The sequence below is a fragment of the Dryobates pubescens genome, chromosome 20 (assembly GCF_014839835.1).
Source record: "Dryobates pubescens isolate bDryPub1 chromosome 20, bDryPub1.pri, whole genome shotgun sequence".
In the NCBI taxonomy this organism is placed as follows: domain Eukaryota; kingdom Metazoa; phylum Chordata; class Aves; order Piciformes; family Picidae; genus Dryobates; species Dryobates pubescens.
In genome coordinates, this window is record NC_071631.1 from 2600685 (window position 1) to 2626017 (window position 25333).

The 25333-nt window shown below is 67.1% G+C and overlaps 1 protein-coding gene and 1 long non-coding RNA gene across 2 annotated transcripts; both read left to right on the forward strand.

The window, feature by feature from the left end:
• The first annotated feature begins 1027 nt into the window (after positions 1-1027).
• On the forward strand, positions 1028-24884 carry COL16A1 (collagen type XVI alpha 1 chain). Its single transcript, XM_054170894.1, is given in 68 exon segments — positions 1028-1069; positions 2491-2599; positions 4557-4619; positions 4739-4856; positions 7194-7317; positions 7407-7682; positions 8537-8617; positions 9330-9461; positions 9920-9973; positions 10898-10933; positions 11375-11401; positions 11567-11629; positions 11775-11816; positions 11896-11940; positions 12498-12533; positions 12681-12743; positions 12850-12894; positions 12979-13074; positions 13204-13242; positions 13468-13512; positions 13744-13779; positions 13976-14092; positions 14186-14221; positions 14468-14563; positions 14898-14933; positions 15066-15119; positions 15301-15381; positions 15466-15501; positions 15608-15715; positions 15912-16034; positions 16106-16159; positions 16255-16296; positions 16421-16456; positions 16655-16708; positions 16777-16845; positions 16950-17003; positions 17132-17158; positions 17239-17304; positions 17391-17444; positions 17534-17587; positions 17682-17735; positions 17962-18126; positions 18364-18399; positions 18658-18738; positions 18899-18943; positions 19300-19344; positions 20630-20683; positions 20790-20843; positions 21141-21194; positions 21312-21356; positions 21470-21523; positions 21613-21648; positions 21878-21940; positions 22073-22144; positions 22282-22335; positions 22418-22462; positions 22652-22696; positions 22793-22846; positions 22920-22973; positions 23094-23144; positions 23285-23374; positions 23485-23520; positions 23660-23704; positions 23803-23991; positions 24084-24150; positions 24238-24414; positions 24516-24593; positions 24682-24884. Coding segments are annotated over 67 exon segments (4740 nt in total). The 5' UTR covers positions 1028-1069; positions 2491-2523.
• Positions 15269-15716, forward strand: LOC128898224 (uncharacterized). Its single transcript, XR_008462753.1, has 3 exons — positions 15269-15381; positions 15466-15501; positions 15608-15716. It is a non-coding gene; the product is annotated as an uncharacterized LOC128898224 (long non-coding RNA).
• Positions 24885-25333: the final 449 nt, after the last annotated feature.

Genomic DNA, 25333 nt, shown 5'->3' on the forward strand with positions numbered 1-25333 from the left:
TGCCTGCTCCTTGGTTCCTTCCCTACTTGCTCCATGCCTGTTCCCTGCCTTCTCCCTGCCTGTTCCTTGCCTTCTCCCTGCCTGTTATTTGCCTGTTCTCTACATCTATTCCCTGCCTGCTTCCATGACTGTTCCTTGCCTGATCCCTTCCTTCTCCCTGCCTGCTGCCCTGCCTGTTGCCTGCCTGTTTCTTGCCTGCTCCCTATATCTATTCCCTGCCTGCTCCCTTCCTATTCCCTGCCTGCCCCCTTGCCAGTTATTTGCCTGTTCCCTGCCTGCCTGTTCCACAGCTTGCTCCTTTCCTGCTCCGTGGTGGGCTCTGGCTGCCCTGCTGCCGTGGGGTCTGCCCGGGGCTGCTGCCACCTCCCAGTGCCACGCCAGTGAAGGAGCATCCCTGGCAGGACGCTTCTGGTGGCCATTCTGACCTGTGATGCCACCACCAGTTCCAGCCCCGGGGGTCGCCTCTGGTCCCTGGGAGGAGAAAGAACTGCTCTGCAGGGATGGTGACAAAGGGATGGGGCTCCCCCCATCCCGGGACTTGGAGTGTCCCCTTTCACTCCCCCCTTCTGCCCAGGAGGGTCCAGCCCCGAGGGGGGAGGTGGGGCGAAGGTGGAAAGCAGGGTGGGAGGGTGCCCTGTGTGGGGGAGAAAGAGGAGGAAGAGCAGGAGGAGGGCCAGGAGGTGAAACTGGGGCTCGGCCTGGCCCCCACCCAGGGCTGGGGAGAGGCAGAGGGCGGGCAGCAGCCGGGGGGCGGCTCGGGCTCCCCCCCCGGAGGGAGGCGGGGAAGGCGGCGGAGGCGGTGCGGAGGAGCTGCCGGTGTCCCGCAGCTCTCCCACCGCCCCGAACCGACAGGACCCAGCCCCGGCCCGCCCCGGGCAGCCCCGAGCCCCACCGGGCACCGAATAAGTGAGTCCCGGGAGCGGCGCAGAGACTGCGGGACAGGGCAGGGGAGGGGGCTGGGGTGGGGGATTCCCCGGAATTCGTCGTCATTAATCACCGCCCCCGGGGGCGGGAGGGACGGGAGCGGCGTCCCGGAGCCGCGGGGACCCTCCGGTGCGAAGGGAGCGGGGTAGGGAAGGAGGGAAGCGGGCGGGCAGGGGAGGCAGGGGGAGATGAAGAGGGGGCTGAAGTGGGTGCAGGGAAAGCAGGGTGGGCACAGGGGTGGTAGCAAGGAGAGTGAAGAGAGGGCAGAGTGGAGCAAGATGGGAGCAGGGGAGGGAGAAACGGGTGCAGGGGCAACAGAAGTGGGTAGAGGGTGAGCAGGGTGGGTGCAGGAAGAGCAAAGTTGGGTGCAGGGAGAACAAAAGTGAGTGTAGGGGGAGCAGGGTGGGTGCAGGGGGAGCAGAAGTTGGTGAAGGGAGGGCAGAGTGGGTGCAGGGGAAAAAGAGGTGAATGAAGAGGGGGCAGAAGTGGGTGTGGGGGGAGCAGGATGGGTGCAGGGAGAGCTGTGTGGATACATAGGTGGGAGCAGGGTGAGTGAAGAGGGGGCAGAGTGGGTACAGGGTGAGCAAGGTGTGTGCTGGGGGCATGGCCAGGGGAACTGGGAGGTTCAGGGCAGAGGAGCTGGGGTGCAGGCATGGAAGGGCTGGGGGGGACAAAAGTTCCAAGGGTTGGCAGGACAGAGGCAGGGCTGCTGGTCACTGGGGTCCCCAGATGTGGAGCATGGGGCTGGAGGTGCAGGGCTGCTGGTCACTGGGGTCCCCAGATGTGGAGCATGGGGATGGAGGTGCAGAGCTGCTGGTCACTGGGGTCCCCAGATGTGGAGCATGGGGCTGGAGGTGCAGAGCTGCTGGTCACTGGGGTCCCCAGATGTGGAGCATGGGGCTGGAGGTGCAGGGCTGCTGGTCACTGGGGTCCCCAGATGTGGAGCATGGGGATGGAGGTGCAGGGCTGCTGGTCACTGAGGTCCCCAGATGTGGAACATGGGGCTGGAGGTGCAGAGCTGCTGGTCACTGGGGTCCCCAGATGTGGAGCATGGGGCTGGAGCTTGCAGGGATGCCAGACAGGAGCTTGCCGGTGCTGTCACCATGCCTGGCTCCTGCCTGCGGCCCTGCCTTGCTTCGTGGCAGGAAACAGGCTGGGGGGAGGCCAGGTCAGGGTACCCTGCAGGGTCTGGACCACCCTGGGACTCCATAGAGTGCTGGGGGGGTCAAACAGGAGGGAGTGAGACCCTCCCGTGGGGGTTCTGTGCAGGACACCCCCGGTTCTGCTATGGGACATCCCAGCCTCTGCCTTTCTGGAGGGTCAGAGTAAATCTGGGTGCTGGGGACGGACTGAACCCATCAGTGACAGGATGCTGGGGCTTGCCTGTGTGCCTGGGGTGGGTGTGGAGCAGAGGGGGGATCCATCAGTGGATGGGGACCACACTGACCCCAAGCCATGGCTGAGCATCAGCTCCATGCCGGTGACTTTGCTGGCAGGGTCCCAGCATGGACCAGTGCCCACCAGTGTCTGCCCCACTGCTGCCTGACCTCTCTCCCTTGCAGGCAGCCGTGTTGGCCCCAGGCTGCTGCTGTGGGCACCATGAGAGGGCTCTGGGCCCTCATACTTGGGGGGCTCCTCAGTGCCTGCGAGGGGAAGGAGCTGCCAGCAGCAGAAGGTAAGGGGCACTGGGAGTGAGCTTGGGGGTCTGCATGGCAGCAGCCCCCTCCTTACTTGTCCCTGGGCAGGGAAGGGTGAAGTTAGACCCAGAGATCAGAGGGCAGGGGTGACCAGGGGACACTCTGAGCCGTGCTCTGTCCCCACCATGCCAGGACCACACGCAGGGGCATGCTGGTGGCCAGAGCAGTGGCTGTGGACATCATCTTGCCGCTGAGTTCTGCCCGTCCTGGCTGTGGGGCTTTGTTCAGCATCCCGTGCAGGCAGGGGGCCAGGGAGAGCCGAGCGAGCCCGGCCGCGGGGAGCCAGCCCGGGGACACCCCCGCAGGAGCCCAGCCCCGCATCCGGGCTGTGCTCACGGAGCCAGGGGGCTTGGCCTTGCTCCGGCCGCCGGATGCTTGCTGCCAGCTGGCAGCGATGGTGGCACCGTCCGGGAGCTGGGTGGGAGCGGAGGCTGCTCCGTGGGTGAGCCAGGACCGCTCCGGGCGGTGCCAAGGATGCTCAGAGCTCCTGAAGGGGGTGGGGGGGTTGGCTTCTGTCTGCGAGGTGAGAAGAGGTTTGGCCATGGTGGAGAGCTTGGGGCTGCCCCCATGCAGCTGGGGACACGGGCGTGATGACTGAGCCACGGGGGTCCCTGCGGAGGTCTCCCGTGGCTGTGGGGCTGTTGCGTGTGGGTCCCAGCACAGAGCTGGCCGCAGCTCAGGGGGAGCTGGAGGCGGCTGGTGGGGAGGAGCTGCTGGCAGCCAAGCCGTGGTTGCATCAGTCTTCAGGGGGGTGGAGCGATGGCTCCTGCCGAGGGGGGCCCAGGGGCTACTCATCTTTGCCCGTGTGCATGGGACCCCACAGCGGGCACCGATGCCCCCTGCTCTTCACGGCACAGCCCCCAGGCTCCTGACCCTTCATTAGGGAAGAGGGGGTTGGGGGGTGTGAGGATTTTCCTTAGGGAGAGCACTGGGGGGTGGGCAGTGGGGGGGTGGGAAAGGCTTCAAAGCAGATTGTGCCCGGGGATGGTTTGTACCTCACTGTCCAGCCCCTGCCCTGCTGGGGGGGAGCCCACTTGTGGCCGGGGGGATGGCTCCAGAACCACAGCCCCCACTGCTGCTGAGGGTCCTGGGGATGAGGAACCCCTCCCTGTGCTGCTGCTGGCCCTGTGTGAGCGAGTGGTCATCCTGGGGGAGAAGCATCCTGCTGGGACTGGGCTCCTGGGTAGAGCTGGGCAGCGGTGGGCAGTGAGCTGCCCCCCAGGGGTGGGCTGGGGAAGAGGTGAGTGAACCATCCAGGGTCACCCCTGCTCCAGGGCTGGCGTGCATGGAGACAAAACAAATTCCTCTTTCCATACCCCCTTCTTTGCTCCTTGATCTCACACTTCCCAACATCTGGAGGAGGTGGATTGATGCTGCTGGAGCAATCACAGATCGTTGTGGTGCCAAAGAGCATCCCCTGGAGCACAGCTTGACACGGCATTTCCTGCGCCTCAGCCTCTCACTGGCCCTTGGCTGGGCCCTCACACGTGTCTCTGAGCACCACCAGACCTGAGGATGCTCCCAGGCTGGGAGAGGAAGGCCAGCAGGCAGCCCTGGGGCTCACCTCCTCGCCTTGGGTGTCCGTGGCACCCATCCGAGGCTCCTGCTGCTGCTTCCAGCCACGGGGCTGTTTTGAGGCAAAGCAGGCAGCACATGGGAAAAGCATTTCTCACCTGGTGACCTTGCTGCTGGAGGTGGCTGGGGCCAGCTCTGAGCTCACCACTGCTCCCTTCCAAACTGCCTCTCTCCTGGTGGGCTCTTGGCAGGGAAGGGAGCAGGGGCTGCCGGAGCTGTGCTGCCCCGCAGCTGCCAGCCCAGCTCAGTGTGCCAGGGAGGCTGGGGCAAGCTCCAGGCATCACCCCAAGGCTCGAGGGGCCTTGCTTGTGCAGTCACCCCATGGCCTTGGGGACACCCTGGTGCTGACTTGCCTTGCAGGGGAGCCATGCCCACAGCTCTGGGATGAAGATCTGGTTGGGGACAAGTATGAGAACATCACAGGTGAGGAAAGAGGGGGTCCCCATGCAGCCCCAACTCCCCAGAGGTGGTCTCTGTGCCCTGCCTGGAGATCATCAGCCCCATGCCAGGCTGGGTCTTACCTCCTCTGCTCTGTCCTGCAGGTTTTAACCTGATCAAACGTTTCGACCTGCTGCAGATCTCCTCTGTCAAGAAAATCCGCAACCCAAGGGGACCAGTGGTGCTGAGGCTGGGTGCTGTGCCCCTGGTCCAGCCCACTCAGTGAGTGTGGGTAGCTCATGGGGTGGCCTTTGGTGGCCAAAGCACTGCTGGCCACCATCCCCACGGTGTTTAACGGAGAAGCCTTTGCCCTTTCGTCTCTTCTCACACGCAGCAAGTGGCAGGACGAGAGGGAATGGCCCCAAGGTGTGCTGGGGGGGGGGTGTTGGGCATTAGGACAACCTTTCTCCCCAGGAAAGAGTGGTCAGGCACTGGAAGAGGCTGCCCAGGGAGGTGGTGGAGTCACCATCCCTGGAGGTGTTTGAAAGCCAGGTGGATAGGTTCGTAGCATGGCTTGAGCTGGAAGGGACCTCAAAGCTCGTCATAGAATCAGTCAGGGTTGGATGGGACCACAAGGATCATCCAGTCCCAACCCCCCTGCCATGGGCAGGGACACCTCTCACCAGCCCAGGCTGCTCAAGGCCTCATCCAGCCTGGCCATAAACACTTCCAGGGAGGGGACATCCACAGCATCTCTGGGCAACCCATTCCAGTGCCTCACCACCCTCTTGGGAAAGAACTTCCTCCTAATGTCCAACTCAAATCTCCCCTGCTCTAGTTTCAAACCGTTGCCCCTTGTCCTGTCACCACAGGCCCTTACCAAAAGTCCCTCTGCAGCTCTCCTGTAGCCCCCCTCAGGTACTGGCTGTGGTGCTGAGGGCTGTGGTTCAGTGGTGGTGGCTCAGCAGCAGCGCTGGGGCTGTGAGCTCCGGCCGGGAGGTTGGGCTTGGTGATCTCAAAGGTCTCTTCCAACCTCAACAGCTCCATGGCTCTGTGGTTGAACTCACCCTGGAGAGAGCCAGGCAGATCCCTGTCACCCCTGGGAGCCACAGAGGTGCTGCTGGGGCTGCCCAAACCACCTTCCTCCTAGAAAGTGAACGATGAGCTGCAGCAGCTCGGCTGGGTCCTGGCCAGCCCTTGCGCAACCGCGGCTCTGTGGCTGCTCTGTGGCCGCTCTGTGGCCGCTCTGGCTGCTGGCCTCAGCTTGGCAGGAGCTCACCAGGGTCTAGACAAGCTCAAAACGCTGCACAGCTCCAAGCAGGCACTGCTGGGGTTGCTGAGGCTCTGGGGTTCTGCTGGGGGAGGCACACAGAGACCAGCCCTCGGCCACGCTGTCTCCAGCACGTCCTGCCCCGCTGTGCCCAAGGGGCAGGAGCTGGCAGGGATGCTGCAGCGTGGCAAGGTGGGAGCAGGTCCATGCTCTCAGGAGCTGTTCCTGGAGGAAGCTGCTGTGGTTTGCACCAGCCCTGCTGTGTCCCCACCTTGCTCTGGGGCTGGCACACAGCTGCGCTGGGCATGGGGCTCTCCGGATGGCGACGGAGCCCCAGCCTTGGCTCCTGACCGGGGCAGCCAAGTCCTTAGATGGCTCTGAGATGGCAGATGCCCCAGGCTGGTGTTGCTCTTGGCTGGGTGCCTGTAGCAGCCCAAAGCCAGCCCTGGGGCGTGCTCAGCATGGGGTTGGTCCTGGCAGCCAGGTCACAAGCACCGAATGGGCATCCATGGCTGCCCCTCCAGCCCAGCTCTGCTCCTCGGTGCCCAGCAAGGATGAACAACCCTGTGCCCCTTGGAGAGCAGAGAGGACCACTGGGTCTGGCCTGCTCTCCATGCCTTGGTTCAGCTCCAGAGCAGTGGCTTGGAAAATCTCTGGTGTGGTGGAGCTGAGGCTGGGAGCAGAGCAGAGCCTGCAGCAAATCTTTCCAGTGGCTGAGTGTGGGTGAGCTGGGCACAGTCCCACTGGGGAACAGCCCAGCTGCCATGCTTCCCACTGGGTGAGGGGCACCAGGCTGCTGGTGGGAAGTGGGTGGGATAGGAACATCCATCCCAAGGAGCCTGTGGGGTCAGGGATGCATTTCCCAGCTGCCCAGGGACCCAACTGGATGCTGTGGTGATGAGTGCACGGCCGAGGGTGTGAGCTGGAGGTGATGGACAGTGGTTGGAGGTGGCTGGGGCTGTCTGGGCTTGGTCCCCTCCACCAAGTGTGCATCCAGCAGACCAAGGATGGATCCCCAGGAGGGATGTGGGGCTGAGCTTCTGTGGTGAGCTCCCCAGGCTGTGCCAGGATGGGTAGAATGTCTCTGCCCTCTGCCTCACACTCAGCACCTGGGCCAAGTGCTGCAGGCACAGCCTGTGTCCAGCTGAGACAGGAACAGCTCCAGGTCCAGGCTGGATCCACCCCCTGCTGGCACCTGCGGTGGAACAGACCCCAGCAGGTCCCGTGGGGGCTGTTGGAATGATGCTGCCAGGGGGTGCCAGGCGGGTGGGTCGCTGGGGCCACTGCAGCTGCCAGCCGTGGTGGAGCTGGGTGCAGGGTCTGGCCGCTCCTGATGCCTGTCCCCACAGGCAGGTGTTTCCCCACGGGCTGCCCCCTGCCTTCACCCTCATCTTCACCTTGCTGCTGAAGAAGAACAGCACCGGGGAGCAGTGGTATCTCTTCCAGGTCACCGACCGACAAGGCTACCCCCAGGTACCCTCCCGGGCTGGGGGGGCTGCAGCGGCACCGAGGGCACAGCCACGAGCTGGCCCCAAGCACGGCGCTGTCCCCTCTCTGCCCAGCTCTCCCTGGCTGTGCACGGCCCAGAGAAGAGCCTGGAGTTCCAGGCCCGGGCGCTGGGCACCGGCTTCGTCAGCGCCCTCTTCGCGGGCAAGGCTGTGGCGTCCCTCTTCGACGGGCGGTGGCACAAGGTGGTGGTGGCCCTGCAGAGCCATGCCGTCTCCATCCACCTCGACTGTGCCTCCATCTTCTCCAAGCCCTTGGCACCTCGGAGGGCGCTGGTCCCGGAGGGCAACACCTTCCTGGGGCTGGATGCTGTGCGTGGCACCCCGGTCCGGGTGAGTGCCCCAGCGGGGCGGGGATCTGTCCCCTTCCTGTGGTGCAGGACCTGTCCTTGCTGTAGAGCAGGACCTGTCCCCTTCCTGTGGTGCAGGACCTGTCCCTGATGTGCAGCAGGACCTGTCCCCTTCCTGTGGTGCAGGAGCTGTCCCTGTGTGCAGCAGGACCTGTCCCCTTCCTGTGGTGCAGGAGCTGTCCCTGTGTGCAGCAGGACCTGTCCCCTTCCTGTGGTGCAGGAGCTGTCCCTGTGTGCAGCAGGACCTGTCCCCTTCCTGTGGTGCAGGAGCTGTCCCTGCTGTGCAGCAGGACCTGTCCCCTTCCTGTGGTGCAGGACTTGTCCCTGTGTGCAGCAGGACCTGTCCCGTTACGTGGTGCAGGACCTGTCCCTGCTGTAGAGCAGGACTTGTCCCCTTCCTGTGGTGCAGGAGCTGTCCCTGCTGTGCAGCAGGACCTGTCCCCTTCCTGTGGTGCAGGACTTGTCCCTGTGTGCAGCAGGACCTGTCCCGTTACGTGGTGCAGGAGCTGTCCCTGCTGCAGAGCAGGACCTGTCCCCTTCCTGTGGTGCAGGAGCTGTCCCTGCTGTGCAGCAGGACCTGTCCCTTTCCGTGGAGCAGGACCTGTCCCTGCTGTGCAGCAGGACCTGTCCCCTTCCTGTGGTGCAGGACCTGTCCCTGCTGTAGAGCAGGACCTGTCCCCTTCCTGCAGAGCAGGACCTGTCCCCTTCCTGTGGTGCAGGACCTGTCCCTGCTGTGCAGCAGGACCTGTCCCTTTCCGTGGAGCAGGACCTGTCCCCTTCCGTGGTGCAGTTGTCGTCCCTGCCCATCCCTGACCCTCTGCCCTGTCCCTGCTGCAGTTTGACCTCCAGCAAGCTCAGATCTACTGCGACGCCGAGCTGGCCAGGCAAGAAGGGTGCTGTGAGATCTCAACCAGTGGGGTGAGTCCCCCCCCAGATCCCCACCCCGGGTCCTGGCATTCCCCTGCACAGTCAGGGTCTTCCCCAGAGGGGAGACTGAGGCACAGTGAGGACAGATCTGTTGTGGGTCGCTGTGGTGGCTGGGGATAGAGGGCAGGTCTCTGGCAGCCCCGGGAGGTCTCTTTAGATATCCAAACGAAACCTTTTGCAGGGGAGGTTTGGGTTGGGTACCAGGGAAAGTTTCTTCACCCAAAGGGTGAAGGCACTGGCACAGACTGCCCAGGGAGGTGGTGCAGACCTCATCCCTGGAAGGGTTCAAAAGCTCTTTGGATGAGGAGCTGAGAGCCATGGTCTAGGAGCTGGGCACAGGGAGATGCTAGGTTGTGGTTGGACTCCATGGTCATAGAATCACAGAATCTTTGAGGCTGAAAAAAGTCATCAAGCACAACCCTCCATCCAACACCTCCATGGCCACTGGACCCTCTCCAGAGTCCCACAGTGACCACTGGACCCTGTCCAGACTGCCACAGCTACTCACTGAGCACCTGATGAGCTTAAAGGTCTTTTCCCAGCAGGCAGCTCCAGGATTCTCGATGCCTGTCCCCACGGCCAGCGTGGGGCACGGTGCAGGATTCATCCCTCCTGAACCACCCCTGGGTGCTCAGGCAGGGCTGGGGCTCCCAGCTGCCCCCAGGCAGCCCCCCCAATGCCTCTCTCCCCTCTCTGCCAGCAGTGCCTCAGCGAGGCACCCAAGACCCGGCGGCAGGCGGAGCTGATGCAGAGCAGCAACCTCATCGAGATCTCCCCGCAGCCCGAGGGCAGGGTCTACACTCGCTGCTTCTGCCTGGAGGAGCCCCTGGGCATGGTGAGCTCCAGCACCCCTCCAACATCCCGCTGGCAGCGTGGCACAGGTCCTCAACCTGCCAAAGGTCTCCATCCTGGAGGAGGATGCTCCCAGCTCCTGGGGGTGGGCAGCCCTTGGCCCCTGTGATGGGTTCCTGGTGCTGCCATGCCAGCAGCCACCTTGCCTCAGCCCCTGGAGAGGTCCTGCCTGGCATTTTCCATCGTGCCAGGCTGGGAGCAAGGGCAGGGAGGGGAGCTGGGCACAGCCAACGCTGAGGACTGAGGGAGGGGATGGCTCCTGCATCCCCACTGCCCATCTGCACCAGCTTGGGGCTGAGCTTGGGGCTGGTTCACCCATGGGTGCCCAAGGCAGGATAACCCAGGGTGCATGGAGGGGTGGCACCCATGGGCTCACAAGCAGGAGAGCTAACCCAGAGGTGCACAGGCAGCTGGCACCCATGGGTGCTCTTCTCTCCACAGGAACCAGTGAAGAAGTCAGGGGGGCCTGGCCTGAAGGGAGACCGCGGGGAGAAGGTGAGAGGAGGTGGGGAAGGAGCCCAGCTGCCCAGGCCTGGCACCCTTGGCACCCCACCGGCGCCAGGGCTGTGCTGGGAGCCCCTTCTGCCCCCTGGGCTGGGTCTGTCCCTGCTGCTCTCCGGAAGCTGCTGCCGCAGGGCCGCCCACGGAAGCTGCTGCCCTGCTCCCCCAGGCAGGAGCCGAGGCCCCACCGCAGCCCCGGCTGCCGCTGGAGCCGTCCCAGCCGCGGCCAAGAGCCTCTTTGTTCCCTCGCAGCGGCGCCGGAGCGCTGCCAGCAGCTGGGAAGCGTCTCCGGAGCATCCCCTGTCCCAGCCCTGCGTGGCGCTGGCCCCACCCTGCTGGCATCCTGCTGGGCACCCCTGGGTGCCCACAGGTTCCGGCAGCCTGGCTTGGGGGCTGGGGGGGCTTCTTCCCACCCTCTGCTCCACGTCACCTCTGTGCAGGGTGACAGGGTCCCCCCAGGCAGCTGGGGACATCCAGGGAGGGGGTGAGGTGTGGGGCAAGGAGAAGGGACCCCGGGGTGGGAGCTGTACTCGGCCCTGCTGGCACCAGCAGCTGGGCATGAGGTTGGGGTAGCCTCAGCCGGCTTCAGTCCCGTGGGAACGTGCTGGAGCAGAACTGGTTTGGCCTGGAGGAGCTGTGGCCAAGCCACAAAGCCACAGGGGCAGCTGGGTGCCAGGCCAGTGCTCTCCTTAGCTGCCCAAGGACATGCCCAGGGGCAAACCCTCTCCTGGCTTTCCCTTCCTCCACCCTGGGCACCCCCCTGTGCCCACAAGGGCACCCCAGGGCTGGTGGGAGACGTGCTGCTGGGCAAGCCCCATGGGTTTGGGGTGCCCAGGGGAGCGGGGCGGTGGCTGTGGGGTTGTGGGTGCCAGGGGTAGTGCTGCAGCTGGTGCAGGCTGCCAACCCTGTCTCTTGCAGTGCCCACCCTGCTCAGCACAGATGCCCTCAGCCAACGTGAGTGTGCCCCTGGGCAGCAGTGGGGTGTGCTGCTGGGAGGGCATGGCGAGGCTGAGCTGTCAGCTTGGGATGGCAAAAGCCACCAAGGGGCTGGCTGGGGAGGGGGGCTGGGAGGATGCCCCCCATGGCTTTGCCATCATCCTCAGCCCCCCAGGACCTGCAGCTCCTCCTGGTCTGGGTCCCACTAACATCTGGCTGCGAGGAAGGTCCCTGGGCCCTTCCAGATGTGGCCCTGGTCCCAGGGCAGCCTCTGGCTGGAGGCAGGGGGCTGAGGGCGGGGGGGTGGTGGTGTTTGGGACCCCACTTGCCCCATGGAGCTCCCGGGGGGGCCCTTGGGTTCAGGCTGTTGGGAGGATGGGGATGGAGCTCTCTGCTGCCGCCGCCTGGGGCAGGGTCCCCGGGCAGGGGCTGGGGGTCACCTCGCTCCTCTCTCCATAGGTCACACTCGGCCCCCCGGGCCCAAAGGTAGGTTTGCCGCCCCCCAGGGACACACAGAGCCCAGCTGCAGCAGGGCTGTGGCCACGCAGCCCCTCAGCTGTGCCCGGGGCACCCTTGCCCGGGAGCTGTGGGCACGCACATGGGCATGGGGGGCACCCGTGGCCCCACCTTGTCACCTCCCCTCTCCTGCAGGGCGGCAAGGGGGAGCGTGGGCTGCCTGGCACCGCGGGTGGCAAGGGGGAGAAAGGCCAACGTGTGAGTGTGCCCTGCCCTCCCCTGCCCTGGGGCTGCTCCCTCCGAGCCTCCCCAGTGCCCGGGGGTCCTGCTGCCCCCCATGGACCCCCACCCCTGACCGTGCCCAGCGTGGGCAGAGCCCCTGAGCTGTCTGCCCCCTCTGCAGGGAGCTGACTGTGTGAGATCCCACCCTGGCGGTCCCATAGAGGTGAGACCCCTCCCCAGCCCTCCCTGTCGCCCCCACCCTGCCTCTGCTGCTCACCTCACTCCCTCCTCTTCCTCCCCAGTGTGCCGAGGGGCCGAGGGGTGAGAAGGGGCAGCGTGGAGAAGTGGTGAGTGATGTGCCAGGGGGCACCCAGTGGTGCCCTCAGCCTGTGGGTACCCTCGGCTGGGACTTGGGGGCCTGGCCCTGAAGAGAGAGTTCCTGGGGGGGGTGGGGGCTGAAAGGTGTAGTGGTGTGAGCAGGACAGGAGCTCTGCATGAGCCCACCCATGGGCACTGGCATGAGCCCACCTGTGGGTACCTGCATGAGCTCACCCATGGGCACTGGCGTGAGCCCACCCATGGGCACTGGCATGAGCTCACTTGTGGGTACCTGCATGAGCTCACCCATGGGCACTGGCATGAGCCCACCCATGGGCACTGGCATGAGCCCGCCCATGGGCACTGGCATGAGCTCACCTGTGGGTACCTGCATGAGCTCACCCATGGGCACTGGCATGAGCTCACCTGTGGGTACCTGCATGAGCTCACCCATGGGCACTGGCATGAGCCCACCCATGGGCACTGGCATGAGCTCACCTGTGGGTACCTGCATGAGCCCGCCCATGGGCACCTGCTGAGGCACACCCATGGGCACCCACTTTCCCCTGCTGTTCCCACCCACCAGGGTCTCCCAGGAGCAGCTGGCACCGATGGGCAGAAGGTAAGTCCAGCCCACCTGTGGGTCCTGGCATCGCAGTGGGGACAACTGCCTCCTGGCTCCCAGGATGGCAGCAGAGGTGCCAGGACCTGCCAGTGCCAACCTGAGAAGCATGGCAGGCGAGGTGGGTGGCACTCATCTGTTCCACAGGGCCAGAAGGGTGAGAAGGGCGATGGAGGACTGCAGGGCAAGCCAGGGCGCCCGGGTCGTGACGTGAGTAGTGCCAGGTGGCACCTGGGCATCCCTTAGGGCACCTGCTGGGCATCAGGGTCTGGGGTGCATGGTATGGACCCCTCACACTCTGCTCCCCTCCTGGCAGGGCCGGCCTGGAGAGATTTGTGTGGTGGGCCCCAAGGGCCAGAAGGTAGGTGGGGAGGGACTGGGGGGCGAATGGGGGCCGGGGTACCGGCTGGCAGTGCCAACGCTGACAGCCACTATTGCCTTGCAGGGTGACCCTGGCCTGGTGGGTCCTGAGGGGCTGGCTGGTGAGCCAGGACCCCCAGGGAAGCCAGGAGCTCCAGGCATTGGCTTGCCAGGGAAGCCGGTGAGGAGCCCTGTGCCCTGGTGCTGTGCCCTGGTGCTGTGCCCAGCTGGCATCCCTGGCTGGGCAGGCAGTGGCTATGGCCAGACAAAGTGATTGGGCAGGGCTGACACTGTCCTCTCCTCCTTGCAGGGTGACCCTGGTGGCCCCCCAGGTCCAAAGGGAGAAAAGGTGAGTTGGGGGCCAAGGGGTCCCTGCCAGCCCCTGGCCTGCAGTGGGTTGTGCCAGGGATGCCCGACTGGAACTGGACCCACGGGGGCTGAATTGATGCTGGCTTGGGGGCAAGCCCGAACTGGGTGGTCCAGGGCTTGGCTGGGGGGCACAGAAGTGCTGGGGAGGGTGGGGGGTGGGCAGAGGGCTGTGGCTGGGCTCAGGCTCTGCCATCTCTGGCTGCAGGGCAGCTCAGGAGCTCCAGGACCTGGAGGATCGCCTGGCACACCGGTGAGTACCCTGAGCGGGGCTCAGGGATGGGCTCCTTGGCTGGAGCCGTGCTGGCATCCCAGCTCAGGCATGGAGAGGGGGTTGGGGGAGCTGCTGACATCATCTGGGACTGGCACTGGCCCATGCCATGGTCGGTGGCAGGAGCTGGAAGGTCCTAGGGTGGCACCGCCAGGGCAAACCTTGGCCTCAAGCCTCCCCGAAGCTGCTTCATTCCTTCTCTTCTTCCCACAGGGCCCCCCCGGCATGCTGGGGCCAAAAGGAGACAAGGTGGGTGCAGTGGCAGGGTGGCCCGGTGAAGGGCTGTGCCATGCCTCACCGTGGCATGGCCACGGGCACGGCAGCCCTTGCCGGCACAGCTCCTCCACGGTGCCCATCCCCTGGGCTCGGGGCTGCTCAGGGCGTCTCAGGGACCACCCTGAGGACCCCCAGCCCCGGGACTGTGTCTCGCTGTCCCCATGGGCAGGGTGAGCCGTGTGAGGCGTGCCCCACGCTCTCTGAGGGGAGCCTGGGTGCCATCGGGCTGCCTGGCACGCCGGGAGCCAGGGGGGAGCCCGGACCGCCTGGCGTGGACGGGGTCTCGGTGAGTCTGAGCCCGGCGGCTGGCAGGGAGCGGGGCAGAGCAGGGGCTTGTCTCAGCGCCCCTAACGCTGCCTCTTTGCATCCCCCTCCCCAGGACAGACCTGGCCCCGCGGGACCCAAAGGGGACAGGGTAGGTGCCACGGGGCTGAGCCGGGGATGCCAAGCACCCTCCGGCCCCTGCCGGGGATGCCAAGCACCCTCCGGCCCCTGCTGGCAGCACCCAGCCCAAGTCCTGCACTTCCTTCCCAGGGAGATCCTGGCATCCAGGGGCTGAAAGGGGAGAAGGTAGGTGTCTGCCCCTCCGTGCCCCCCAGCCTCTTGGTGGGCAGCCCCTGTGCCCCCCTCCCTGAGCTGCTCCCTCTCCTTGCCCTGGCAGGGGGACTCCTGCCTGTCCTGCGATGCCCGCGCCCTGGCGGCGCTGCTGCGGGCACCCAGCGAGGGGCTGGGGGGCGACCCAGCTCCGGCGCCGCTGGTGAGTCTGTGGGGCTGAGCCCCCCCCGACCCCCAGCCCCCACGCCAGAGGGGCACCCTGGCCACCCCCCGGGCTGTGTGGCTGCTGGGTGTGTGACCACGGTGGGGTTCAGCAGGGTGAAGCAGGGCTGCCCAGGCTGGCTGGCATCAAGGGAGAGAAGGTGAGTGACACCCCCCCCGCGCCCATCCCCCCCCCCCCATGCCCATCCCCTCTTTTCTGCACCCCCCAAAGGGAGCAGCCATGGCCCCATTGCCCCATGGGGTTAGAGCAGCCTCAGCTGCTTCTGGGGCCTGCCCATGCCCATGCCCATGCCCATGCCCATGGTGTCTTGCAGGGGGATGGTGGCCAGGAAGGACCCATGGGCAGACCGGTGAGTGGGGGGGCTCGGGGTGGGGTACAGGGGCTCGGGGGTGGTGCTGGGAGCCCAGAGGGGGTGCTGGGAGCCCAGGGGTGCAGGAGCTGGGGGCTGCAGGGTCACCTCTGCCACAACTTCTTGGTGCAGGGACTGCCAGGAGTCAAAGGTGACCCAGGGGTGCAGGGGCTCAAAGGAGACAAGGTGAGCCCTGCCCTGGGGACCCCCCCGGGTCAACTACCATCAACCACCTCCCCCCACCCCAGGCTGAGCCCTGTGCAGCTCACTGCACGGGGAGGGCACCCCCTGTGCCCTGCTGCCCAGTGCCACCAGGATGTCCTCTCTGCAGGGTGAGTCCTGTGGGCAGTGCCCTCCTGTGCCACAGGCCCTCGAAGGGGCAGCGACAGTGCTGGCTGTGCCAGGACCCCCGGGGGAGAGAGGCCTGGGTGGCCCCCCGGGCAAAGTGGTGAGTGCCCCCCCCGCTGCCCCCCGCTCAGGGGTGCCCCTTTTTGGGGGTGCTTTGGCCTGAGCCCTTCCTCTGTTCCTCCAGGGCAGACCTGGTGCCGCTGGCCAGAAGGGACAGAAGGTGAGAGGGGCTGGGGGTGGCAGAGGGGGCTGCAACCCCACCCCGGGCTGTGGGGGTGCTGTGTGCCCCCCTGCCCCGTGCCAGCCTCGTCCCCTCTCTTTGCCAGGGGGATGCAGGCAGCCCTGGGGATCCGGGCACCCCGGGCATGGCTGGTGCCCCGGGGCTCTCGGGTGAGCCTGGCATCAGGGGGCCAGCTGGTCCCAAAGGAGAGAAGGTGAGACCCCCACGCTGGTGTGGGGCCCCAGGTCCTGTCACCCTGCTGTCACCCACCCCCTCCCCATAACCCTCCCCTCACCCACCCCTCCCCCTCTCCTCACCATCTCCTCACCCACCCCTCACCCCTTCCTCACCCTTCCCTGACCCTCTCCTCACCCACCCTGCCCTCCTTTCCTGTGCCCCCTCCTCTGCAGGGGGATGCCTGTGTGCCCAGTCCTGCTCCTCACGGGGACGTCTCAGCCGTGGTTGGCATCCCAGGAGAGCCTGGGGCCAAAGGGGACCAGGGCCCCCCGGGCATCGGCCAGCCGGGCAGACCCGTGAGTGCCCCCTGCCCGCAGTGCCGCCGGTGCCCAGCTGAGGGCGCAGTGCTGATGCTGCTGTGTTGCAGGGGAAGCCAGGACTGCCCGGGGTTCAGGGCCCCCCCGGACTGAAGGGGCTGCAGGTGAGTGGGGCTGCAGGGGGCCGGGCACGGGGTGGGCACCGGGGCTGGGCACTGGGTGGGCATTGGGGCCACTCACTGCCCCTCTGTCTCCTCAGGGTGAGCCAGGACTGCAGGGCATTGGCCAGCCAGGACCACAGGTGGGTGCGCAGGGCACCAGTGCTGTGCCGTGCCAGGCTGTGCCATGCCATGCCAGGCTGTTCTGTGCCGTGCCAGGCTGTGCCAGGTGGCTCTGCCAGCTCTCACAGACTCTCTTGTTGCCAGGGGGAGCCCGGGAGCAGGGGACCACCAGGGCCACCTGTAAGTCGCCCAATTTGGGCTGCCCAGCCCAGGGCCGTGGGGCAGCCTCCCCCTTCCTGGCATCGTGCCCCCTGTGGGGGGTGGCAGCAGGGTCCTGCCCAGGCCACCCCGGGGGCACTGCTGTCACCGTGGCACGCTGGGCGGGGGGGGTGGGGGACTGGGGCTGCCGGGGGGAGCTAATGTCCCCTCTGTCCCCAGGGCCCTCCCGGACGCCAGGGCCCCCCAGGGATGGCAGCAGAGAAAGGTGCCAAGGTAAGGGAGCATCCCCCAGCCCTCCCTGCCCCCCCTGCCCCCCCACTCCTGCTGTCCTTCCTCTGCAGGGATCTCCGGGACCCAAAGGTGCCACAGGACCCCCTGGGCCGCCAGGACCCAGTGCCACAGGGCCCCCGGTGAGTCCTGCCCTCCGGGATGGGCATCTCCACCCTCTCCCGGCCCCTGCCGTGCCGTGAGCCGAGCCCAGAGCTGAGCTTCCTCACCCTCCTCTTCCTCTCAGGGCCCCGCAGGGCAGCAGGGCCTTCCCGGGGTGCCTGGGTCCAGCGGGCAGCCGGTAGGTACAGGGAAACCCGTGGGTGCCAAGCGGTGCCCGCCTGTGCTCGCCCAGCCGTGGGTAGGGGGCACGGGCTGGGGAGCTGAGTGCCCCCTGCCGGTGCCCACCTTTGGTTTTCCTCCTCGCAGGGGGAGAAGGGTGCCCAGGGGGAGAAGGTGAGTGGGGGTCTGGGTTGGGCTGTACCCCCGTGCCACCCTCGTGCCACCCTCCCTGCCCTGCCCCCTTCTCTCCGCAGGGAGACCCTGGGGAGTGTGCCTGCCCGGCTGGCCCCCGCCAGGACCCCACCTATGCTGGGATGCCAGTAAGCAGCACCAGTGCCCACCAGTGCCCCCCCAGCTCCTCTTCTCCCCTCCCCTCTGAGCCCTCTCCCCCTTCTCTGACCCCCAGGGAGCCCCAGGACTGTGGACTGGCATCACCTGGCAGCCACAACCGGGTCCACAGGTGGGTGCTGCCTGCATGGCACTGTACCCCCCCAACACTCCCCCCCCACCCCCCCTACCTCTCTCCATCTGTCTGTTGGGGTGTTGCAGGGTCCCCCCGGAGCCCCTGGCCCCCCAGGTCCCCCCGGTGCCCCGGGCCGCCAGGTGAGTGGTGGGAGATGGGCAGAGGGCAAGGGGGCACCAGTCCTGCCCAGCTGCTGCTGTGGGGCTGAAGTCTTCTCACCCTCCTCGGCTGCAGGGGATGCCAGGGCACAACGGTTTGCCAGGACTGCCTGGACCAGCTGGAGACTTGGTGGGTAGCAGCGTGCCCGTGGGAGTGGCACAGTGGCTGTGCCTGGCACAGCCTGGCACACAGCCCTGCGGCCACCCAACCTGCTGCCCCCTGCCCAGTCACTGTCCCCTCCCCTCCTGCATCCCCTCCAGGGGCCGCTGGCAGCCATGGCTGAGAGGAACATCGAGGTGCTGAAGGTGAGAGCGTGGGCACAGCCTGGCACCTTCCTGCCACGGGTCGTGCCCAGGGGACCCCGAGCCCCCCAGGGTGCCCCTGACTCCCTCTTTCTTCCCAGACCCTCTGTGGGGACTGTGCCCAGCTGCAGGCAGCCCTTGAGGCACCCAGAGGTGTCAAGGGGGAGAAGGGGGATGGGGGCATGCCAGGAGCCCCTGGCAGCGAGAACTGCGCCCAGGTGAGTATTTGCCCACCTCTGGAAGCTGCCCTCTGGGCTTGGTGGGTCCTGGGGGGGAAGTGCAGAGATGGAGCTCCTGTGGCATCAGCTTGTGTGGCACTCGTGCAAAACAAGGCACTGGCTGGGCTGGGCAGGCTCTGGGCAGGCTCTGGGCAGGCTCTGGGCAGGCTCTGGGCAGGCTCTGGGCAAGCAGGCTCCCGGGCACAGCTGCCACCTGACTCCTGGGTTTTCTTCCAGTGCTTTGCCCAGTTCCCAAGAGAGGAGGAGGCTCGGGTGAGTGAACTGTGCCACCCTGGCACCCTCTCCCTGCCCCTGGGCCCGAGCTGCCACCCAGCTGTGGCTCCCTGGTGCCCAGGGTGCTGCAGGGATGGTCCCTGCAGGGCAGCACCCAGCACCCTACCCCCACTGGGGGAGCAAGAGGGGCTCGGGGGAGCAGAGGCTGCTTCAGGGCAGGGGAGCGCTTGGCAGGGCTTGGCAGCGCTGTGGGGGCAGAGCTGGCACCGGGTCCTGATGTGTGCCCATTGCCCACAGGGTGACAGCCCTGACCCAGGCTGTGCAGGCGACCCTGGGCTGCCAGGGGCTCCGGGCATCCCTGGCGAGAGAGGCGAGCAGGTGGGTGCCCTCCCTGTCCCTCCTGCCCACCCCCCACCCCCCCCCCCCCCATGCCAGCCCTTCCTGGGGGCTGTGCCAGGTCCCTTGGTGCCCCTCAGAGCTGGACTGGCACCAGCTCCTTGTCCCCCACCATGGTGACACCGAACTCATCTCTGCCCAGGGCTCACCTGGACTGCGAGGACCCCCAGGGCCACCCGGGCCCATCGTAAGTACCCCTGCCCGGGCTGGGGGGCTGCCAGGCTGCGTGGGCATCACGTTATGGTCCGGGGGGGCTCGGTGCCCCCCCACTGCGAGCTGCCAAGGGGACCTGGCGCCCTGCCCCGAGGCCGGGGTGGTGGGCAGAGCGCCAGGGCCGTGGTGAGGAGGAGGAGGTGCGGCACGGCACGGCACGGCACGGCACGGCTGTGCCGCGGCAAGGCTGGAGATGGAGGTGAAGGCGCTGCCAGCCCGGAGACAGAGCGGGATGCCAGCTGTGCCAGGCTGCTCTGCGGCACTCCGAGGGCTCAGCCCAGGCTCCCGGGTGCCACTGCCAGGCTGTGACCTCCCTGTTTCTCCCCTCAGGGCCCTCCAGGCTTTCCTGGAACGCCCGGCGCGCCCGGACTGCCCGTAAGGACCCAGCGCGGCTCCGCTCTGTGCCCTCTGTCGCTGCCGCTTGGTTTGGCTCTGCCCCCTGCCCCCTGCCCCTCCACCTGGCAGCAGCCACAGCCCAGCTGCTCCACTCCATCATCTCCACCCCATCTTCATCCTCCCATTTTCACCTCCTCCAGCACCACGCAGAGTGGGCTGGGCACAGCTGGGGGGCTGCAGGTCGGGAATGATCCTCCTGAGCTCGGGGAGCTGGCACTCGCCGTGCCCAGTGCCCCAGCCTGGAGTCCTTCACTGCCAGGGGATTCAAGTGTGCCAGAGACAGCCACAAGCACCAGGCTGGCTCAACTCGACTGCTCTTGGTGTGCCAGGGAGCTGCTGCCTGGGCTCGGTGCCCGCAGCGCGTCACAGCTGCCAGGCTGGGTGCCCTGGGCGGTGCCAGGGGCACTTATGGGGGCTGGGAGGGTCCTCCTGTGCAGATCGTGCTGCCTGGGCAGCTCCTTCCCCGGTCCTTGGCTCGGCTGGGCTCAGCCAGACTCCACCACCATCTGCATCTTCATCTCCATCTCAGTCTTCATCTCCATCTCCATCCTCCTGCTCCCACCCGTGCCAGCTCCTAGCACCAGGTGGTGACAGGGCTGTGCCAATGGCTCTTGCAGGATCCTGCCCGTGCCAGCCGTGTCCTGCTCCTGTCCCCTCGTCCTCTAATGTCACCATAACACCACGGTCTGTCTGGGGCTGTCTGGGGCTCTGTGGTCGTCGCTCTGCGGTGTGCCAGTGTGTCCTGTCCAGCCTCCACCTCCTTGGCACCACGTGCCCACCACTAACCCCCCCCAGTGCTGCTGGGGCACAGAGCCTGGGGGCTCCTGGCTGTGTCACCCGTGCCCGATGTGCCCTGGGAGGGTGGGGAGGCAGCGGGGGGCGGGGGGCAGGCACCAGGCTGGAGCCGGGGTCTGAAGCGTGCCCTGGGCAGTGGCTGGGGTGCCAAGAGCTGAGCAAGCCCAGTGCTGAGCTTTCCATGGCACAGAGGGCACGGGCAGCAGTGACCTGTGTCAGTGTAAGTGTACCCAGCCACTCCTGGGCACTGAACCCAGTGCGTGAGGCTGGCACCGTGGGTGCAGGGAGCCCAGCTGGATGCCAAGGGCGTCCTCGGTGCCCAGAGGCGTTGGGCAGTGCGGGCTGGCAGAGGAGACAGATCCCATGGGCCATGCCTGGATCCTTGAGCCTCCAGGCTCTGCCAGGTGGGCACAGCCCTGGGCAGGGGCTGCAAGAGACCTCCTGCAACTCCTCTCTTCTCCCTCCGAAGGGCCTGCAGGGGGATCGTGGTCCTGCTGGGCTTGCTGGAGCCAAAGGGGAGCCGGTGAGCAGCGTGGGAGGAGGGGACGGGGGAGGCACCGGTGCCCTGGGGGCTTTGGGCACCTGGCTGGGCATTGCAGGCGGCTCAGCACCATTCTCCTCCTGCACAGGGCCCTCCCGGGCAGCCTGGCTACCCCGGTGCCACGGGGCCCCCCGGCCTTCCCGTGAGTACTGTGGGGAGCTGGGCAGCATGTGCCAGCCCCCAGCCACCTCCTGTGTGCCCACATCCCTCCCTGCTCCTCACTGCCAGGGCACCAATGGGCACCAAGTGTCACATCCCTGCCCCATGCATTCATGGTGCCCCATCCATCGCCCATCAGATGCCCCACCCACTGGTGCCCTCTTCATGCCCCGCCTCCCCCCCACCTCCCCTCCGTGCCCCACGTCCTGGCCATGCCCAGCACGTCCCTGCTTGTCCCCTGTCCTGCTCAGGGCCTTCATCTCCTTCCTTCCTTCCCCAGGGCATCAAAGGTGAGCGAGGCTACATGGGCCCCCCCGGGGAGAAAGGGGAGCTGGTGAGTCCCTGAGGCTGTGCCAGGCTGGGGGCCATGCCAGGTGCCCCCCCTCGCCACGGGGACTGGCGCTGGGCTCCTCCCAGCCACGTCCTCCTGACTCTGTTCATCCCTCCACAGGGCCCCCCCGGCCTGGATGGGCTCCCCGGCCCCACGGGGCCAGCGGTAGGTTCCCCACTCGGGCTCCAGGGGGGGCTGTGGGAGGCAAGGGAGGGTGGTCCTGATGGCCATGGGTGCAGTGGGGTGCTCCCCACCCACCTCACCCCCTCTCTCTGCAGGGACCTAGGGGTGAACGAGGGCTCCCAGGCAATGCTGGAGAGAAAGGGGAGCAGGTGAGTGAGGGGCCGGGGGGAGCCCCGGGACACCCCCACGGGGCAGGCTGAGGCTCCTGGGGTCCAGCTCAGCTCTGGTTTCTCTGCAGGGTTTCCAGGGCCAGCCTGGCTTCCCAGGACCACCAGTGAGTATGTGCCAGCAGGGCTGCTGGCAGGGGTGCCCCAGCATGAGCTGATGCCCAGCCCTGGCTCTGTGTGCCCACGGGGCTGGGCAGCCAGGCAGGGATGGGGATGGGAGCTTCTAGCGGGGGCAGGGGGGGGGACAGCACCCCCAGTTTGGAGGTGGGGGCACAGTGGGGCTGGGCTCTCCCAGGGTGGTGCCCCCCACTCACTCCACATCCCTCTCCTCTTCAGGGACCCCCAGGCTTCCCGGGGAAGGTTGGTCCAGCTGGGCCACCAGGACCTGCAGCTGAGAAGGTGAGTGCCATGGGGCAGTGTGTGGCATCCCTTGGGCTGCTGGTGGCACCCCTTGGACTGGTGCCTGGGTTTGGCCCCTGCAGAGGGGTGCCCAGCCCCAGCAGCTCCCATAACCTGCTGTGGCCCTTGCAGGGCAGTGAGGGCATGCGTGGCCCCTCAGGGATGCCAGGGCCCCCTGGACCCCCTGGACCTCCAGGCATCCAGGTAAGACCTGTCCCATGCCACCCTTGGGGACAGAGGGGACAGGACCTGCTCCCATGGTTCTGGGGTGCCCAGAGCAGGGAATACTCAGAGCCCCTTGGTGCCAACCACGCTGTGACAGCCTCACCTTGTCCCCACAGGGCCCTGCTGGCTTGGAAGGACTGGATGGCAAGGATGGCAAACCTGGGCTGCGGGTGAGGCTCTGGAGCTCTCCCGGGTGCTGGCCGCCCTGCAGCCCTCCCGGGACACCCCCAACCTCTGTCTCTTTCTCCCCAGGGTGACCCTGGCCCCCCTGGGCCACCAGGGATGATGGGGCCTCCGGTAAGTGACAGCCTCCCGTGCCACCTCTGCCTGGTGCTCAGTGCCTGGCACGTCCCTGCAGGCAGCACTCTGTGTGCCACCCCCCAGTGCTGCAAGCTGGGGTGCCCAGTGCAGGCTGGGCTTGGGGTCACCTGCCTTGGGCTGTTGCTGGGGCTGGGACCCCCCCACCCAGCTCTTCTGTCTCTCCAGGGCTTCAAGGGGAAGACAGGGCACCCAGGTCTGCCAGGCCCGAAGGTGAGTGCTGCTGGCACTGAGGGACGCGTGGCAGTGCCAGCCCCAAGGGCCTTGGTCCTGGGCCAGGGTCTCCATGGTGCCCCTTCCTCGTTTTAGGGTGACTGTGGCAAGCCTGGCCCCCCAGGCAGCACAGGGCGTCCAGGAGCAGAGGTGAGTGGGTGGCTGGGTGGGCACGGGGGCCCCAAGCTGGATGTGCCCCCCCCCATCACGCTGCCTTCCTCAGGGTGACCCTGGACCCATGGGACCCCAAGGCCGGCAAGGACCCCCAGGGCTCATTGTAAGTTGGATCCGTGCCCCGTGGCACAGCAGGACAGTGCCCATCTTGGGGTCTACTTCCAGCGAGTGGGGGCATCACCCACGACCCCCCCAGAGCTGACCCCCCTCTCTCTGCCCCCAGGGACCCCCGGGCAGCCCAGGGCAGCCAGGTCCCGCTGGCATGGCTGGAGTGGTGAGTGCAGCCCCTGCCCCAGCCCAGCCCCAGCTGCAGGATGCAGGGGCTGGGGGGGTGCCACAGGGAGTGGGTTTGGGGTCACCATCCCTGCCCTGTGCTGTCCCCCACGCTCCTGGCTGCCTCCCTCCTCCCTGCAGGGGCTGAAGGGCGAGCGTGGCTCCATGGGTGAGAGAGGTCTGCCAGGCATGCCAGGGCAGCCAGGACCCCCGGGCCACCCGGGACCACCGGTGAGTGCAGCATGGCACAAGGGGTGGTGGCATGGAGCCCGTGCAGCAGGGACCTCGAGGATGGCACCGTGCCAGCCACTGTCTCAAGCTGTCCCAATTTGATGTTGCAGGGGGAGCAGGGACCAGATGGACCAGTTGGCAAAGAGGTACCCATGTGGGCTCTGCCACTCTCCTGCCCAGAAGGGCCCAGGGCTGGATTGTGGCATCCTCTGGCTTGACCATGATGCCTCCAGAGTGCCCATTGTGGGGACATCTCTGCCATCCCGCCCCTCTGTGTCTCCCCAGGGTCCCCCAGGAAAGCCTGGCACCGCAGGACCCGCTGGCCAGAAGGTGAGGGGAGAGCCTGGCTGTGCCACTGCAGCCGTCCTGGCACCCCACATCCACGTCTGGTGCTGGGGGTGCCAGGGCTGAGCCCTTCCTCTCTGCAGGGTGAAGCTGGATCCCCCGGAGAGAGAGGTTACCCTGGGGAGAAGGGCAGAGCTGGCATGCCAGGGGGCCCAGGGAAGAGCGGCTCCATGGGCCTGGTGGGGCCGAGGGGACCTGCAGGAGAGAGGGGACCCCCCGGCTCCCCGGGACCCGCGGGCAGCCCCGGGCTGCCAGGCCCCCCGGGGATGATGGTAAGGAGGGGGTGGGCACGCTGGCTGGGCTGCAGGACCCCCTGCCCTCCGCGGGGCACGCTGGCAGAGCGCCCCCCTGCGTGTGTCCCCAGGGGGACCTGGTGAATTACGACGAGATCAAGAGGTTCATCCGGCAGGAGCTGAACAAGATGTTCGATGGTAACGGGGGGGTGGGGACGGGGGCTGGTGGCACCCTGGCATCGCCTCGACCCTGCGGGTGCTGAGCGTGGCCCTGTGCCCCCGCAGAGCGCATGGCCTACTACACCTCCCGCCTGCAATTCCCGGTGGAGATGGTGGCATCGCCAGGGAGACCTGGACCCCCAGGGAAGGATGGGCTGCCCGGCCGGCCGGGACCCCCCGGCTCCCCGGGGATGCCAGGGCAGATTGGCAGAGAAGGGCGGCAGGGCGTGCCGGGCATGCGGGGTAGGTGCTGCTCCCCAGGGCATTGCTGGTGTCCCCTCCCCCCCGCCCCGCCAGGGTGGTTGTGCCAAGGTCTCACCCCTCTCCATCCACCTCTCCTGCAGGTGAGCCTGGTGCCAAAGGAGAGAAGGGCGAGAAGGGCATTGGGCTGATGGGGGACAGCGGCCCCCCGGGACCCCCAGGTGAGCCTCCCCGCCTCTGCTTGGCCACCAGGAGTTTGCTGCCAGCCTCACACCCTGCCACCCGTCTCTTGCTCTCCATCTCTTCCAGGTCCTCAAGGGCCACCAGGCTACGGGAAGATGGGACCCCCAGGCCCCGTGGGCCAGCAGGGCATCCCCGGCATCCCCGGCCCGCCGGGCGCCACGGGGCAGCCGGGCAAGACGGGACACTGCAGCCCGGCAGAGTGCCTGGGTGCCGTGCCCCTGGAGCAGCCTCTCTTCCAGCCCAAGAACGTCAAGGGTCCCTTCGGCTGAGGGGTGCCCGTGCCCGCCGTGCCCCCCGCCTTTGCTGTTAATATTGTTTCCCCGCTGTGCCGGGGGCTGTGCCTGTCCCGGGAGGGGGGGCCAGGGGTGGGGTGGGTGTTGTACAGCTCTGTCGCGATCGATCGTGAGGGCGGGTGGATCCTGCCCGGCCGAATACACCTGTGCTGGTGCCCCGCTGCCTCCCGCCTCCTTTCTCGGCCGTATCGCCGCCTTGTCCCGGCCCTGTCCCGGAGGGACTCTGCTCTGCCAGACCACTCTGGCTGGGGGCACGGTGCCCCTGAGCATCCTCCTGCCGCTCAGCACTGGGTCTGATCGGGGCGCGGGGGGAGGAATCCTGGGAAGATCCCAGCCGTGATCCCGGAGGATCCTGATCCCAGGGATCCCAGCTCCGCCTCTGGAGGGATCTCAGAGCAGCTCCTGGGACGATCCAGCTCTGATCT